Here is an 18,427-nt window from a genome sequence, read left to right on the forward strand (position 1 = left end):
TCCTCATAAGGTTTGAGCTCGAGAGCGGCCTTTCCCTCTGTAAGGGTGCAGACCAGACTGTATTGGCCCACCCCTGAAGCCGGATGGATCCTGATGGATTCCTGAAAGCTCTGGGGGATTTTCCGGTTGACAAGGCTGGTGATCCTGTCAATGCCCTGGTTGAATTGTGGAATGGGGAGATGACCAGGGCTATTGACACGATCGCTCCCAAGCGTCCTCTCCCACCTGGCAGAGCCTGTTCATCTCCTTGGTATACACCTGAATTACGGGCGATGAAGCAGGTTGGGAGACGTCTAGAGCATAGGTGGAGGAGATCATGGGGTGAATCCGTCCGAACACACTTAAGAGCTCATTATCAGGCCTATGCTGTGGCAGTGAGGACAGTGAAGAAATTCTTCTCCGCTTCCATTGCCTCCTCACAATGCCGTCCGGCGGAGCTCTTTCGGGTGGTGCAAGGGCTGATAAATAAGTTTCTTAAAGTTAATCATGGGATCAAAACAGGATTGTGGGAGAGGAACTACTGCTGTCCACCAGCATAGTCTGTTTATATTCCCAAAGATTTACTTCAGATTATTAAGGATCTGAAGCCTGGATGTCCAAGACCAGCAATACATAAACAGTGACTCTTCAGAATCAATCTTTTCAGAATACACCAGGGTATGACATTGCATTTAGATAAATGTGAGACCACAAGGACATATACTTTTTGCTGTGCTGTGTTATTATAATGCCACACATATGAGCACTTCAAACTTGGGTTATGTTCTGAACCTTCAAAATATCCACATAAAGCAACACACAGTAGAATACAATCAAGATTTACCTGGCAAGTTGCTTAATTTTAAAGCATGTTCACTAAGTATGTTGGACAGAGAACCCCTGTCAATACATCCAGCATATAAAAATTCAATGCAAGCTTTACATCCAAAGGTACAGATTTCAAAGCACTTATTTAGGTGAGCTAAATGATGTTCTGACTGCCTTGGTGAATGAATCTTTTCTGTTGTCTTGGTTTCTGAAGAAACTGTGTCCTGGGTGGGCAACATACCTTTTCTAGTATTAGTAGACAAAATATCCGACTGTATCAGACTGTGTGTTTATCTCTCAAATTAGCATTAATTTAACTGGATTGTAGCTGCCATAAAACTGTGAATGAATCGATGGTTGAGGAAATGCAGTTCTGTGATCAGCACTTCAGTTCCAGTATAAGTTACTTCATCGATTTACATCCAGCTTGAATAGTATAAGTACCGCCCTGTAGTCCTAACCTGTTAAAATCATGGGTTGGATTCAGACTTAGTCATGCACTTACTATTCCAATGGCTTAAATTGCATATTAAATTGATTGGGATAACAGTATTTTAATCCCTCTCTCCCCATCTTGCACGCTTCTACGCCATCCAGAAGATTGCTCCAGAGGATTTCCCAGCCTCCAGGGCAGATTTGAGAGCACATTCAGAGCTGCAGTGAGCCAGGATAAGTGGGATCTCTCCCTCATAGTTCCACATATGTTAGTGCCACTGTCAGTGGAATAGCACTTTTGGATACAATCCACAGGGTCTACCCTAACATCTGGATCCACCCAATTAGGATTTAGTCAAAGCTATTTTTCATTGAATCAGAACCATTTATTTTACTTGGTATATATCCCTCCCTGAAACAATGAGTAACTCAACTCCACAAATCTCACCCCAGTTTTAATCACTGAAATATTTTTAAAAAATCGCACAAAAAACTCTGATTGTTCTGAGAATTGGCCTAGAATATATTATTTTTTAAAAAATTAAACAACTCAGTAAGAAATATTACTGAGGACTAATTACAAACTAAAATACAGATGAAAAGGCTTTTTCTGCTATTATTTTTAAATCACAGAAATAGAAAAAACACACACCAGTTCTCTTCTCTATAAAAGTATTACACCATTTTTGAAGAAAAAAAAGTTCATCTAAAAAGTTTATTCTTTTATTTCCTTCAGTGGATGAAGAATCAAAGGGCTGCTTCAACATGTTAGAAGTTGTTTCAGGAAAATAAACAGGAGTTGACTTAGTAACTGGTGCCTCTTCAATATTATGAGTGATAGCAGATGTGTTAAATCTTCAGGATGAACAGAAAGAAGCAGCACAAGGATGTTAAAAAGACCTGAGTTATGTATTGCAATATGGACTTGACAGCAAATACTATTCCTTGTGAATTACTTTACAAATTGTACATTTAGCCATGGCTATTCCTAGTTTAAGCAAAATCAACATAGTGTAGTTTATCTCGAATGACATTATTAGACTTCATTTCATTTAGTGTCAGGGATGGCATTTGATTCTAACAGCTGTTAATTTCATTTTAAAGTAAAAGAGCAAGCCACTGAGATGTATTCAATCCCACATCAGGGTTTCATTGATTACTCGGCTGCAAGATTCCAAAGCTCAATGGTGGATGTATATCCTGTTTGGGTCAATTCCGCAGAAAACATGGATTCAAAGATGCAGAAAGAAAAAGCTTCAGTAGGAAGGTATGACTATGTGAGCATCTGTTATAAACCCTTTGAGATGTTCTTGAGAAGTGCCTAATCCACTCCCCAGCCTGGAACAACAAAAAATGAACATTTTTATACTGTTTGTGCAAGTGGAAGGTTATTTCAGGAGGAAAATCTTAGTCTATTAATTTGTTAAAGTAACAAAATGAAGTGCCAAAGAGCTTACATTGCTGATATTTCTATTATCTAGAAATATTATTAGTGGTTTGGGTACTGAGTTTTGATGTACAAAATTCAGGGTTGAATACTCATGCTGCAGCTAGGATACTGACTGGATGGCTGTAGACAAGTTGCTTTCTTTTAGCTTAAGCTACACCACAGAGTCATGATGAAGATAAAATTAAGAATTATTTGGATACCAAGGTGAGCAGCTAACATGACAATATCATTCATTGCAGCAGTCACCTAACAGATACAAGTCATTCCTACTAAACATGAAAATATATTGTCGCACCATGTCACTGCCATATATTTTGCATGTTTACTCACAAGCTTCTGTAACTCAGTTCAGTGGGATTTATCCACATGTTAAGTAAGCGTAAAGAGAGCTGACTGTGCAGCACTAGTGGTCCGTTTATTCTCTAGCAGTTTAAAGAACTGAACATATTAATGCCCTGGCGGATGTCAAACTCAGGAATGATCAAAGGGGAAAGAAGTGTTGATATATTTCAGGGAGGGGGAGTACACAGATTCTTGCTAGTTCACCTGAAGTTAATTGCAGCATTGGGAGCCCCTGTCACATGTAGCTAATAAGTCCAAGCCACAAAGGGAAAGATATTGAAAACTGACCAAGGCCAGAAGGAATGAGGAGAAGAAAATAGCAAGAGGTTCTATATGTGAAGCCTTAACAGACAGGCAAGTTTTATTTTGGAAGCATAAATGAAGATAGGACACAGTATGAGAACAGTGGCAGACTCTATGAAGTGCCAGCTTATCTTTTGTTTCAGATCAAGCTGGAAGGATGTTTCACTCTTCCATGAAGTGGAGCAAGGTTAGAATATCCCTGAGAGGCATTAGACTGGAGAACTTACATTTTTACTTTTAGTATTCCACACAAGTGACTGATACTATTGCCTCAGGGTTGTTTTGAGAACACTGATAGGATGAAGTGAGACTTGTCTAGCTGTGAACTGAGAGGCAATTGGTATCCTCATGTCGAGTATATAATCTGTTTCACACTCAGTGATGAAACTGAAGAACACCTGATCTTTTGTGTCTGAAAGGTGGATCTGCATTCCTTTTATCTTTCTCGCTTTTCTTTCAGTTGGTGCCTATAGTGTTGGGAGTACTTAGAGAGCATGCAGTTGCACTACATATGGAACACCTTTGTCAAATGAAAATAAATAAATAATGCAGTATTACCCTGTGGGATTTCTTTCCAAGTCTTCTGTTTCAGTAAAGGGCATGACAGTCACATCCCATGCTAAGCCTAGCTAGAACCTTCAGGAAAAAAACCAGAACCAAAGTATTATTTCAGACAAACTGAGCAGATGAAAGGAATTGCAAATCAACTTGCATTTTTAAGATAGTTGAAATGGGCAGAAGAGATTAAAGGAAAGTGGCTTTCACATTATTTTCACATTATTCACATTCACCACATTGCAGGCCATGTCTCCAGGCAGAAATCATTGGAATTCCATCGCTCAGGCTTTTTGTTTTAGTATTTTGAAATGTTTTTTAAAAGTCTATAGGAACCTTTGCCTCTTAACAACACTGGATGATCAATTCTTCCCCACGGAGAATCAACAAATGCAGTTGTATCACTGCTGACACATGCCATTTTATACACAGTAGCACAACACCGCAAACATAAGTCACTAAATAGCCAGTTCTGGTGTTTTAACAAGGAAGAGGAAAAGTTACAAGCTAAACCTAAAGGTAACTATGGAAGTTTCTATGTTCTGTGATTGCTGCTCAAGGGAGGAAATAAAGAGAGAGAATTGTGCATTTCCTAGATAAAAGAACTGTTCATTTTCCTGTACTAGCAGAATATTTCCATGGGTAAAATTCATTTTTTCTAAATGCCAGCCCATTTATTAAAATTTCAGACAGGTGGTGTGGCTCTGCCACAATACTGGGTTGTTCTTCAGGGTATAGGTGCTATTTGAGCCACCTCGGACAAGTGCTTTGCCATATACTAGACCGATCTTCAGGGTATAGATGCCCAGTATACTGTTACAGTGATGGAAGGAACATTGATTTCTGACTGATATGCAGATAATAGTCTGTTCCTAGAGGGGTGACAACCTTAAAGGGATGGAAATGCTGCTACTGCCCCCACTCCCTCAGCATGCCATGCAAGTGGCCCCAGGCTGCCTGGCTCTGGGCTTGCGCCGCCTGCCAAGGAGCTATGATCAGTGGGAACACCTAGAAGGTGGCTGCGCCACTCGCCTTTGTCAGGCAGCGCAAGACCAGAGCCAGGCAGCCTGGGGCCACTTGCACAGTGTCCTGAGGGGGTGGCACTGGTGATGGCACTGGTATTCTCAGAGCTGCATGTAAGTGCAGCTCTTCTCAGCTTCTCAGGGTTGCTGCCATCACCAGGGAAACCGAGCGAGCAGATCGTAGCAGGAGGAGGGAAAGAGATCAGTTCCCCTGGAGAAGGCAGCAGTGCTGAGTGAGTGGGAAGAGCAGCTAAGCTTCAGTTGCTGCTCTTATATGCCACCCCTCTGTGGCTCCTCCTCAGGGTTTTTTTTTTTTTGCCACTGGCTGGAAATCTGTGGACTGGCACCAGTCTGCAGACTGGCGGTTGAAAGCAACTGGTATAAATGTATTAAAGTTACTTGCTTAACTTCCTAAATTACACTTTAAAATTTCAGATATACAATAGATGGATATATTGCCGGTAAATGGCCCATTAGAGGCTTCCTTAAAAGCTCTTAATTTAATAGTTTGGATCAAGATAACACTTTAGTCCCAATGAAATTACTGGGGCTGCTTAGTCAGGACTAATTTCCTAACTTAGTCTGGATCTAACTGAATGATTGCTTGATGATTTTCCTTTATGAAAAGACCATCTGAAAAAAACACCAAAAACAGACCTTCCATTATCACAGGATCTCTCTGTTTTGTTGCATTAGCTACCACCTTTGAGTATGATTATCTGGTTTTAGTGTTTTTATTGCATTCTGCATAATTTTAATTACACTCTTGTACAAACTTTTGGTATCTACAAGGATGAATAGTGGCTTAAAATGTTTTAATCAATATATATCACTACACAGAGACTTGGGTGCGATTTGTCATTGGTGGCAACCATTACCCTCAAATGGAGATCCAGAGAAGTGTTCAGTGAGCTCAGCTCAGCCTGGAGGAAATGGGCAGGGAAAAAATGCATGTAAAACTTTCCCCATGAAGCCCTTGGCTGGTCTAGATAGCTTGGAATTCTCCACAGTGGTATGAAAAACGACATAGGAGGGCTGTTGGGAAACATGGGAAAGATTGGCACTTGCTATCTTCTACTACACGTAGGAAGCTTCTGCTGTACCTAGGCGTGTTCTGTGAATGGAAGGGGCTGCATCAATCTGATTTCAGCAGACTGAATAGTAAATGTTGAGAATCAAACTCAATGCATTCCCCTGTTTAGGTTATGTATCGGCTTTATATTAACTACTGAACAAACAAGGCCAAGAGGGAGCATACTGTGCCAGACTAATATTTCTCACTAAACAGAACTGATGTCAGTGAGGTAAAAGATGAAGTGTTATGACAATAGGGGACAATAATAGTAGGGAGAATAAAGAAACAAAGTGGAACAAAGAGGTCCTTTAATATGGCAAGTCCGTGGAGCTCCCATCGAAAATGTACTTTCTTCTGATTGTTTTAAAAAAATCTGTTGTTTGATATAATGTTGCACAAAAATGTTATTATATTGACCTTGTATGCATTGATTTCAACACTTTCACAGTTTATACACAAGCACACTTAGGTTGGCTTGCAAAAAAGATAAATGCTCTCAGATATTACAATAAGTCACATTTGTGTTCAGGCTCACAAATAAGATACACATGTGAGCCAAAGTTATTTGCATTGGACTTTTTCAAATGTATTAAAATTAAATTTAGGGTAGTGCTAGTAATGCTGTCTTGGTCAAAATGCAACAGACTAGTGACCTTATTTGTCTGAGCTTTTTTTTTTTTTTTTTTTTATTAAAAAGAAACCCTGAGGTTTTTTTTACCTTTCCCCTTTTTTTTAATTTTTTTTTTTTTTTTTTTTTAATACAAAGCAAGCCTGAGGTTATTCTTACACTGACCACTTTATTTGATATGTCTGCTGCTGTTTATATGGGATTGGATTCAGAGACAGTCGTACTTAGAGCAGGTATAGTGAAATCAGTGAGTCAAAGTAGCCACTACTAAATTAAGCCTCATTTAGTGGATCTTCTCACTATGATAAATAAGCTTGGATCCAACCTAATGTTTGTTCTATTTGAGCACACTGTTAAACATATCTGTTCACTGTATTAACACACTTAAATTCAAAATATTGTTTAAAAAGTATTTAAATGAACAAATAAATGGTTGTCCAGTGTTACTATTAAAAAAAACTCTGAGTGCTTTCACATTTTAAAGCAAACTACTTATATAGACCCAGTAAGGGCTAAGAAATTATGTGTAGTATAAAAAATATGCTTCTGAAAATATGGTTATACAACAAGTCTGTGCAAGTACATCAGCTATGAGAAAACAGAGACAATACATATCAAGCCAATTTTGAAGTACGTTCCTATACACATTTACATTTATTCAGCAGGGCTTATTTTGGTGTAGATATGTGTAGGACAACATGCCAATCATTTTAAACAGGTTTTTCAACGTACTGAGTCCTCTTATAAATCTGTCCATTTGGAAACTGCTCATCTATGGTGCTTAACTTTAAAATAAATTTCATTCACCAGATAAGAAGATCAGTGCTAATTTTCATGACCCACTGAGTAATGCACAGAAACAAAAGAGGAAAGAACAACTAATTTCAGATGTCTTGGGAAATGGTAGCTTCTTGAACCTACCTTATTTCAGTTTCCTGATTGCAGGATGGCATTTCAAGTATTTTCCTTAAAGTTGGCAAGAACTTCAACATTCACAGAGAGATATACAGACAATGTGCCACAATGCCTGAATTTCAGGTATAATGACTCCTGTTGATGCAAGAGTCCATGCATCCTGGGGACACATTTACCTCACATTGCATTTGATGATTTTATGTAGCAATGCTTTTATTTACCTGAGATTTATCCCTGTCTTCAATTTAATTGTGTCAGGCAAAGTCAGAAGTGATGTTGGCTCAGGATTAACCTCTAACTGAACTGTTTAAAAGGAAGCAAATAAAAATAGACCTCTGCTGATGATAAGAGAATAGAAGATGAACAGGTTAAGAAAACTATGATAACATGGGCACAAAATTTTGGATATAATATTGAGTTAGAGAAATGGTAAACGCTGTGGGAAAGAAATATTAAAGTAACATTAGCAACTTCATATAAAGAAAACCTGTATAAAATGTTTTATAGATGGTATTTGTCACCAAATAGGTTAGCTAAGATGTTCCTGAATATGTCAAATGAATGTTGGAAATGTAAACACAAACCAGGTACTTTATATCATATGTGGTGGACCTGTGAGAAGACAAAAAAGTATTGGATTAAAATACACAAATGGCTTGAGGAAATGTTACAAAAATCTCTAACATTTAAACCTGAAGTTTTCTTATTAGGCATTATACCTGATGATCTTAACAAACGAACAATGTATTTGACTCTACATGTAACTACAGCGGCAAGGATTGCATTTGCCCAACATTGGAAGAATGAAGAACCACCTACTGACAAACTGATTCTAAAAAAAGATCTTGGATTGTGCAGAAATGGACAGATTGACTTTGTCTCTGAAGGAGAAAGAAGATACAGACTTCTATCAAACCTGGGACTCTTTTTATCATTGGCTAGAGAAATGGGACTACGCATAGATTTAAATATGTTTATAGTTTAATATAAAAAGAAAAAATGTGGGGGGCTGACCCAGCGGGTCCGATGTTCTTGATGATTGATGTTGTTTTTAGTTTGTTTTTGTTTGTTTGTTAGGTTTATTAAGAATAAAACTTATTAAAAAAGGAAGCAAATAAAAATAGACCTCTGCTGTAAAATGCTATGTAAAGTAAGGTATATACACAATAATGCACATATACAATTCTACTATTCTATATAGTTGTTTCTTGCTCAAAAAATTGATAAGAGGGAAGGAGAAGAGAAAATATACATAATGCCAATCGCTTCCCTAACACAAAGTATAATTCTACAAAACTTCTGCTTACAACTGGGATGCTTCCAGGCAAGATGAGTTTTGTACTGTGCATCACACAGCCTAAATCCCAGAATTTTATGGGGGTGCGGGACAGGTTCAAATAAAGCCATCCTCCATTGGTAAACCTCCTGTTTCTGCCATTTTTTCTTTACTGCAAAGGAAACTATGGAGAGAAAAATGGGATACTTTTTCTGGAAAAAAAATGTTCTCTCCAAGCTGCAATTTTTCACAAAGTTTTCTATTTTGCTCTGCAGGTAGCCATGAGAAATGCTTGAACCCCATTTATTTCTGATTTGAGCAAAGTGTTCCAAATATTTAGAAAATGTTAACATAATACTCCCCTTCCTCCCATGGAATCTTGATTCACAAGGTATTTGAAATGGAACAATTTCTAAGTAAATGTGTTCAGGATCACAATCACATTTTTTCTGCTTGGGTAATATTTTTCCCAAAAATTACTTGCACCATTTGAAAGAGATGGTAACATTCTTATAGCAAAATATATTATATATATTTCTAGAGCTCATATTATATTATATTATATTAATTATATTATATTAATTATATTATATTATATTGAATTATATGGAGCTCTAGTTTGCCAGTGGACCTGGAAAATGATATTGCCTTTCCATTTCCATCCAGATTTTCATGTGCGGAATGAATCATGTCTGTTGGCCAAGGAAGTCCAGTGCCTGTAGGCACAATGTGGTACATTTCTATGGTAATTAAATACCTTTCCATGTGAAATCTATAATCATTTTAAGGACATCTAAAAAATATTTTATGAAGGAGTTGGTCACTTTTCCATGGTATGCCTGCAAAGATAGATTTGACCTTTTTAAACAAAGGGAAATTGAATACCACTCCATAGCAGCAACTGTCTATTGGTGGGAAGGGAGGGTGGGTGCCAACAGGAAAATAACCAAATTTTTCAAAACCAAGAAAATCCTTAAAGCAAGAATGTACATGGGTTTAATGAAATAAAAGGTGAAATAGGATGGAAAATAATTTCATATTTATGGGTTTGATAATGAAAGTGAGGCACCTGTGGTAGTTTCTGGCTTGTTTTAGGCATTATCATCCCAGAAATGATTTCTTGGTCTAATATTTTCAAATATAATTCAATAAATGGTTCAAATGGTGCTGTTGTCTGGTCAGAGGACTGTATGTGACAAGAAATGAAAGCATATTGGAAGTTTTGTTCATTAAAATACACCACCCCACACACACACACACACACACACACTATATCTTTTCACTGCCTTTTCATTACGGCACTATGCAATTAAAGGCAGTAGGACAGTATGTGATTAAAAACACCAAAACCAAAATAGCCCAAATTAAACTTGAACAAAAGAATAAAAACAGAATTAGTAGATAGCTCAGATAAAACCAATTTAAAACACCTAGGATCTGGTGTATAGCTGTTGGAATCACCAAAAGAACCTCTACTTGGCAAGTTAAATGCCTCTTGATTTTTTTTTAAGTCTTACTACAAAGAGGGCCACAGGGAGACTTCCTAAGTCCCTAGGGGCACATTGGAAGAAGAAAAATTGTCTTGGGCCACACATTCAATACACAAACACTAACAAAAGCTGATGAGCAAAAAGAAATGCATAAATAGATAAAAGTCTGTGCATAATTTTCATGATATCCTCCACTACAGATAAGCAAAAAAAAAAAAAAAAAAGTCCTCTCATAATAATCCACATAATAATAGGAAGAGGAAGGGGAGACAAATGGTGGGACCACTAAATAAGGAGGAAGGAGATCCAGTGACTGATATGAGGGAACAGACACAGAGGCTAAATGACTATTTTGCCTCTGTGTTCTCCCCAAAGCAGGACAGGGGAGATTAGCATAGGAGATTAGATGAAGCTGGGGACTTAGGGGCACAGATTAGAGTCACCCCCCCTAGAAATCGAGGGGCTCCTCAGGGCACTGGACATTACAAAGTTGCCAGGCCCTGATGGGTTCCACCTGAGAGTACTTAGTTGGCAGGGGTTCTCTCATGCCCGCTGGCCTCCATTTTTGAGGCCTCGTGGAGAACAGGTGAAGTTCCAGAGGACTGGAGGGTGGTGTCAGTGGTCCCAATTTTCAAAAAGGGTAGCAGAAAGGACATGGGGAATTATAGACCGGTTAGCCTTACGTCCATTGTAGGAAAAACAATGGAAAGGCTCATAATAGAGAGAGATCTAGTGATGCTAGATAGGGAAGGGAGGCTGACAGCCAAACAACACGGCTTCCGCAAAACCAGGTCCTGCCAGACAAACCTTGTGGAATTCTATGACAAGGTTTGGAGATGGCTAGATGGAGGGGATGCAGTGGATGTGGTATACCTGGATTTCAGCAAGGCCTTTGACAAAGTGCCCCATGATATCCTGGTGGAGAAACTGAGCAGTTTTGGGATACACCAAAGCACTGTCCGGCGGATTAGGGCATGGTTGACTGACTGAAAGCAGAAGGTAACCATTAGCGGGGAATCATCGGGATGGCGGCCAGTGACAAGCAGGGTCCCCCAGGGCTCTGTCCTGGGGCCGATCCTGTTTAATCTTTTCATTAGCGACATGGAAGAAGGGGTGAACAGTCTGCTGATCAAATTCGCAGACGACACTAAAACTGGAGCAGTGGCCACAACTGAGGAGCAGGTACTCCAGATGCAAAAGGATCTGGACAGACTATGGAAGTGGGCAGGAGACAACAGGATGGCGTTCAATGTGGATAAGTGCAAGGTCTTGCACTTGGGGCATAGGACTAGCTGTCATAAGTACAGGTTAGGTGACAAGTGACTGGAGAGCAGCACTTGTGAAAGGGACCTCAGGGTGCTGGTTGACTGCAGGCTAAACATGAGTCAGCAGTGTGATGCGGTGGTCAAGAGGGCGAACGCCACCCTTGGTTGCATAGCTAGAAGTGTGGCTTCAAGATCGGGAGAGGTATTACTGCCACTCTACATGACTCTGGTGCTCCCACAACTGGGGTATTGTGCTCAGTTTTGGGCCCCTCATTACAGAAAGGATATAGCCAGGTTGGAGTCAGTGCAGCGTAGGGCCACAAGGCTGGTGGCCAGTTTGCAGGGGATGTCATATGAGACAAGACTGAGGGAACTGAGTCTCTTCAGCCTGGAGAAGAGGAGACTCAGAGGGAATCTGTTGGCAACATACAGGTATGTGAGGGGATGTCACACAGAGGTGGGTAGAGACCTCTTCTCCCCTGCAGAGGAAGGCAGGACGTGCTCCAACAGAGCAAAGTTCAGGGAACCAAGGTTCCATTTGGATGCCAGGAAGCACTTCCTGACAGTTAGGACCCCGAGGGTATGGAACGGGCTTCCCTGGGAGGTGGTTGAGGCCCTGTCGGTGAGGGTTTTCAAGGAAAGGCTAGACATGCACATGGAGGGCATGTTGTGAGTGGAGCTGGCTGGAGCTGGGGGTCAGAGTAGATGGCCTGGGAGACCCCTTCTGACTCACTCTGTTTCTCTGTTTCTAATCCTAATTATGCAGCACCTCATTTGGTCCCAACTTTTTCTAAGAAATAAAACTTGTTTTTTTTTTTTGATATTTTTAATATAAAAGAAATAGAGAGCAACATAAAACTAGTGGGATATTTGGCATTGTATTTGAAAAACAACAACAATGAATGTACAATATCTGATTTGATGGAAGTACCTGCAATTTTCAGTCAGTTCTCAAGGTGCTCATCAGATATTTTGGTTCTAATTTTACTCTTAGTGTGTTTTATTCTTGAGAATTGCTGACAAATGTAGGTGCTGCCAAAAATTGAAAACATGAATAAGGTGTTATTATGAAACAAGGGATATTTGTTTCTGAGAAGATAGGACCTATAAAAGTCCCTGACCAAATTTTTAAGTTGAATGTCAGATTGCAGCTCCATGCATTCAATTTGAAAATTGACAGGTAACATATTTACGTTGACTGAAAATGGAGTCGCAGATATTCCAAAATAGTCGCAGATATTCCAGAAAATCTTGAAATTTGCTTTCAAATTCTTTATCAAATCAAAAAGCCAGGCTATATATTTTTTTGCTGTTCACAGGACTGTGTTTAGACAAAGTGTCAAAATGTATAGAATACTATTGATAATAGCTGTATTTCACTTGCCAAGTCACCATGAGCACATATAATTCTGATGGTGTCAATTCAACTGTCTGTGCTTGGAACATAACACACTGGAGACTGCAAACCGCCATAAAACTGAATCCACACATGCGTACAAATAGCATATGTACATTTATTTTACACAAAATTGTGACTCAGCATTGCCATCTACAAAGTTCACACTTGAGAACTGCTCAATCAAGTTACAAAATAATCACAAAAAAATCTCAATATTTTAAGTAAGTTTATGATTTAGTGTCGGGCTGTATACATAGCCATCCTGGGCTGCATGTGGCCTGAGGGTCATGGGTTGGATACCCCTGCCATAGAGAATGCTTTCTCCAATGTTCTACTCAGCTTCTATTGGAACACAAATAAGAGCATTTACAGAAAATTTTACATATTAGGCAGGCTCGTATGGAAGGTATTCTGGGCCCAAGCCATTTGCTGCTTTAAATATTCCCTTAAAGCTATAAATGCTGTATATTTTTGATTGTCATTTACCCTTTCTTGAAGTTCTGGTGAAACAGGAGATGTCTTGACTTGTTTGTGTGCTGCATATGCCTTTTCTAACATTCCTCGAGATTCCATGCCCATCTGTGTTGGAAGAAAAAATACAACTGCAAAAAAGAGTTTGAAATATTATATATAAACTAGATCACTATATTATGTTAAAACACTTCAATCAGTTAAGAGATGTGTTCCTTCTTGGGTCTCTCTCTCTTTCTCTCAAACTCTCTCTGCATGTGTTTTACAAATTAAACAGTTGCACTTTTGGAGTGAGCCAACATATGTCTATTCAAAATGAAGTTCTACACTTTTCAATGGATTTTACTCTTGGTAAGTATATAGAAGCTAACAGCCTCAACACATTTAAACCTTTTCCAAGGATTTTTGAAAAGTCTACTGAAAGAGTCAATTCTACATAACTAAGAATTAACTTAGAAAGCAATAAACAAAAGTGGTTACCTATTGAAAAAGTGAAAAGCTATGCATGGCATTTGTCAGATTATGAATAATAGAATATTTATATTATACAAATAAGTGTAAATCAAATGGATTTTAAAATAAACACATACATTCCAGAAATAAATTCAAGGCCCATAAATATTGGGGAAGATCAATCTGATATTGAAGATCAACTGAATACCATCACCAAAATCAGTTGAATGAACTTACAATTAGTAAGTTAGCATTTGCTAACTGTGAATGTAGATCAAATATGATGCTCATCATATTTCTTCTAGGAACAAGGAAGAGGAAGGAATGACATGTATGTACAGTATTGCAGCCTGATAGATCTGGCCAATGTACCCAATGTTTGTTGCTAGAGCCACCTATTAATGGAATAGTCCTGTAGTTAGGTGACAGAGATAGGGTTGATGTCAATCTGATATAATATGAAGAGATTATAAATGAGCAGTGATGAAACAAGGTAATTAGTAATAATGCCCTCCAGAGGATAAAAGATGTTGCTGAAAATATTTGCCTTGGCTTTAGCCATTGTGAATATTGGAAACAGGCTCCCATCTTTATGTAGCAGGACAGTCTTCACTGCTGCACCAGCCAGAAGAGATTCGATAAAGATGCATAAAAGAATACCCAAGGAGCTGAACAGGTGTTCCAAATACTAATTTATTCAATTGCTGGATTGTTCAATACAATAAAATTATACAAATCCAGAAATACCATATATAAATCCTACTGGATAGCAAGAAGAAACTACTGTGACTTGATGGAGTTGGGCTTGGGACTCTTGCTAGATTTGCAATTGTGATGTATTAGAATATTCATATCTGCAGTTCCTGGGAAAGAAGCAAAGCTCAGAAGGGCATAGATGCTTTGACCACTTTAATTGAAAAGGTTCCTCTGTAACAAGGCAGGGAATAATATAGGCATGAGACTTTGCAGAGCTGCTGCAGACTGAATTTTAGGCCTTTACTTTAGGCAAAGATCCATGGCCCCATTCTGCTCAATGGGCAGGAATGCCTCCAAGTGAAATAGGTATGGATTATCTTATGCTGAAGTAAATGAAATGCATTCTAAGGAGGAAAAGCCACAAAACAACCGATTCAGAATCCCAAATTACTAAATGACACTGTTTACACAACCCTGCATTAGATGGCCCAATACACAGCACCTTCCTATATATGTTCACTCATTTATTTATTGTCTAATGATTATATAATAATTCTGATGTATTTACATTTAGTGAAAACTAGGGATGGACAGATCTATTAACTTCAGTAGCACTGAAATTCTTGAATTTCAGGTTTAAGCTTATTCTAAGCTGCATATGTTTGAGGGCTTTTTAAAAGTCTACATGGAAATTCTTATATCTCTTTCTGAATATTTATTTCAAATAGATTTGTTCCAGTGTATGGAGTGCTGGTTAGAGTGCTGGACTGGGACCCTGAGTGGTCTGGGTTCGAGTCTCCCCTCAGCCATGAATCTTGCTGGGTGACTTTGGGCCAATCACTCACTCTCAGCCTAAACCACCCCACAGAGTTCCTGTAGTGAGGATAAAATGGAGCTATGCAAGCTTCCTTATGATATAAATGTGGGATATAAATGTGCTCATTTTTCAAGTATACACATTTAGCAGGTGCTTTTGCTCTGAAATAATGTGATTCATTCATATTTTTCCAATGTACACATTATATGTGCAATGAGCTCTAGTGTGCACATTTTTGTGCACAATTTTCCTCCCAACATGCCAGACTTGTAAGCGTGCCTTGCTTATTGACCCAGGAGGTGCACATTTGCTGCATTGCTATAGAATGGCAACAAAATGAATTTCTTACCTAGTTGCACGTAAGAAATGGTATTTATCATTATGATCTTCATGATAATGATCATCACCACTATAAATAACAGAAATAAAAGCAGAAATTCATTTCTTATAACAGAAGGAATAAGGAACTGGAAGAGATTATTACCTTTCCTAACAGTTTTAGAGAAACAAAATAATGTGCTATTCAAGGCAAAGTGAAGATATACATTGGTGTGCCAAATAATTCCAAAACCATCTAACAATCTAACACGATGAATATAACTGTTGTAATGCCAAATCAAATGGGTACTAACTGCCCAGTGCCAGCAAGTTTTCAAATAAATGTTTACAAGGGTGAAATGATACAGATTAAATCTTATTAGGCATGCATCTGCCATATTTGGCAGTGCTCAGCTTGTCATAAGGCTGTATCTAATGATTCTCCTAGAGCAGACTAGGATTGGGACTGTCGTCAAACTAATACTGACTGCAACCCTGTTTGCATTAGGGGGCTTTCAGGTGAGACATTTATGGTGGAGTTGCTCACCCTATTTGCAGAATTTTACAGGATCCTGAGTTTGGTTTGCATAAATGGCTAAACACTTTATTTTGCTCTATTTTTTAAAATAGACATTTATCCAGATCAGTACATTTCTTTTTATCTGCAATGGATAGAACTAAAGATATATTTTGATAAATATGTAAATGCAAGAGAAAGTAAAATTAAAAGATATGCCCATTACTGCTCTCTCTCTCTCTCTCTCTCTCCCCCCCCCGAGTAAGAGTGTGTGTGTGTGTGTGTGTGTGTGTGTGTGTGTGTGTGTGTGTGAGAGAGAGAGAGAGAGAGAGAGAGAGAGAGAGAGAGAGAGAGAGAGAGAGAGAGAGAGAGAAACTGAGGTTAATATTGAGAGAGAGGGGAGGAGAGAGAGAGAATTCAACAGATACAAAGCACATTTCTACTGTTTTCATGGCCATTTACCATTAGGGTTTCTTTTATGAAAATATTTGGAATTTTGCCTGGAATACACCAGCTTTCTTATTTGGCTTGCTTCCAACCTCCCCTTTTCTAACCCATAGTTGGTTTATAGTGCTATATGCATGCATTTCCTTTGGTAAATAGAGAAATGTTTATAAAGTGCTTTGAACATATCATCGGTATTACACTATAGATATGAGGATAGAAAAACCTATAACAAAACCTATATAAAACTATATTACAGCTATATAGTTGTTTAGTTGCCTAAAAAGTGTACATTTTTGGTAGAGGTCTGCATATTTTCTTTCTCAGTTTTAAGAGTACACTGCTATGTATGTCTAGTGCACTCTGTCTTAAAGTAAATCCTACTGAATTCAATAATACTTATTCTTTGGAAAACGTGTATGGGATTGCAGCATAAAATTCAGAATTTTATCTAAATAACAGAAAAGAATTAGTCATTCAGCAACTCTCTTGATTTAGCAACTATGAAGCAACTTGCATTTTTACTTGTTAAGGATGTTAAAATCACTTCTTTATATTAAGTTACAAAATCTGTTGGTGAAGTTGGATTATTATGTATTGCTTATATACATTTTGGCCTAGATATAGCTTAGGTTAGAGACAGATTCAGTTCTAGCAAATTGTCACAGCTGATTCTCAGGTAGGGATCACTAGAGAAGAAGTTAAATAAGGAGGATGCCATGATGCCAGGTTAACAAAAGATAAAGATACATGCCTTTCTTGATTTTGAAGCAAACAGCAATTAATATTAAAATATTGGCTCCCCCCTTACTTGTTAAGCTACTGCTGTGTGCTAGAAGTAATATATGATAATTGAACAAATGTGTCTTACCTTTGAATAATCCATAGAAGAATACTCAGCTAAATCGTTTACCAGCTGGCTGTTGCATCTTTGTTTTTAGTATTCTGAGAGAAATTCTGCTGGCAATAGCCCTGAAGATAAAATCAAACTACACTCAAATTAGTGATTTCAGTTTGTTGTATGCTCCTCCTTTCAAATGAAATTAAAGTTCTTATTAACTGTACATCACTTGGAAATCAGGATCTGTGCATCTGGCCAATGCAGACAGGTGAGTGTAGACGAAATTTTCCACCTGCATGCTGGTTTCATTTAAAGTAGCAGTAACCAAGATAATCAACAAGGAAGGGAGGGTTTGGTTTCAAACATAATCAAGTAAGAAAGCAGTTGATTTACAACATCAGTTTTGTGATCCATGATTATTGAAAGAATAGCAACTTGTACCTGCAAAAAATAGATAAAAAATAGGTGTTTTGTTTATTTGTTTCTTTCTTGCTACCATTACATACATGAATTTGGCTTCCAAACATAGTTTTATTGTGGAAGCAGCAGAAATTCTGATAAATTTTCTTCGACTAGAAGCATTTAACCTAAGTTCCCATTGTAAGCCATCTAGGAAAGCCTCAGAAGTTATAGGCAGCCTATAAATATGTGTATAAATAAATAGATAAATAAAAAGGATAAAAATACACATTGCAGCATTTTGCCATATTATATAAGGAAGAACTGTTAAAAAACCACAACAGCTGTTGGAAAGCTTACTGGAAACATGGAGATTTTTAATTCTTGAGTAGCTCTGTCATTGCTTTCCCAGCAGAAGCATCTCCTCTCCTCTGAAAAGTTGCACCTACATAAGGGTGCACACGGGCTGCATCAAAAGAGTGATCACACACCAAAGCCCATGAGCTCCA

At 38.2% G+C, this 18,427-nt stretch overlaps 1 protein-coding gene across 1 annotated transcript in view; it reads right to left on the bottom strand.

Moving 5' to 3' along the window:
• The window catches only part of LOC123024486 (vitellogenin-1-like), a 63,394-nt gene that overhangs the window by 20,053 nt on the left and 24,914 nt on the right, over positions 1-18,427 (bottom strand). The window contains 6 exon segments of the mRNA XM_044432238.1: positions 824-1,031; positions 1,893-2,097; positions 13,345-13,541; positions 14,434-14,554; positions 15,749-15,808; positions 17,744-17,818. Of these exon segments, the coding sequence (XP_044288173.1) occupies positions 824-1,031; positions 1,893-2,097; positions 13,345-13,541; positions 14,434-14,554; positions 15,749-15,808; positions 17,744-17,818 (866 nt within the window).

The sequence above is a fragment of the Varanus komodoensis genome, unplaced genomic scaffold (genome assembly GCF_004798865.1).
Source record: "Varanus komodoensis strain SLA01 unplaced genomic scaffold, ASM479886v1 scaffold24, whole genome shotgun sequence".
Lineage (NCBI taxonomy): Eukaryota > Metazoa > Chordata > Lepidosauria > Squamata > Varanidae > Varanus > Varanus komodoensis.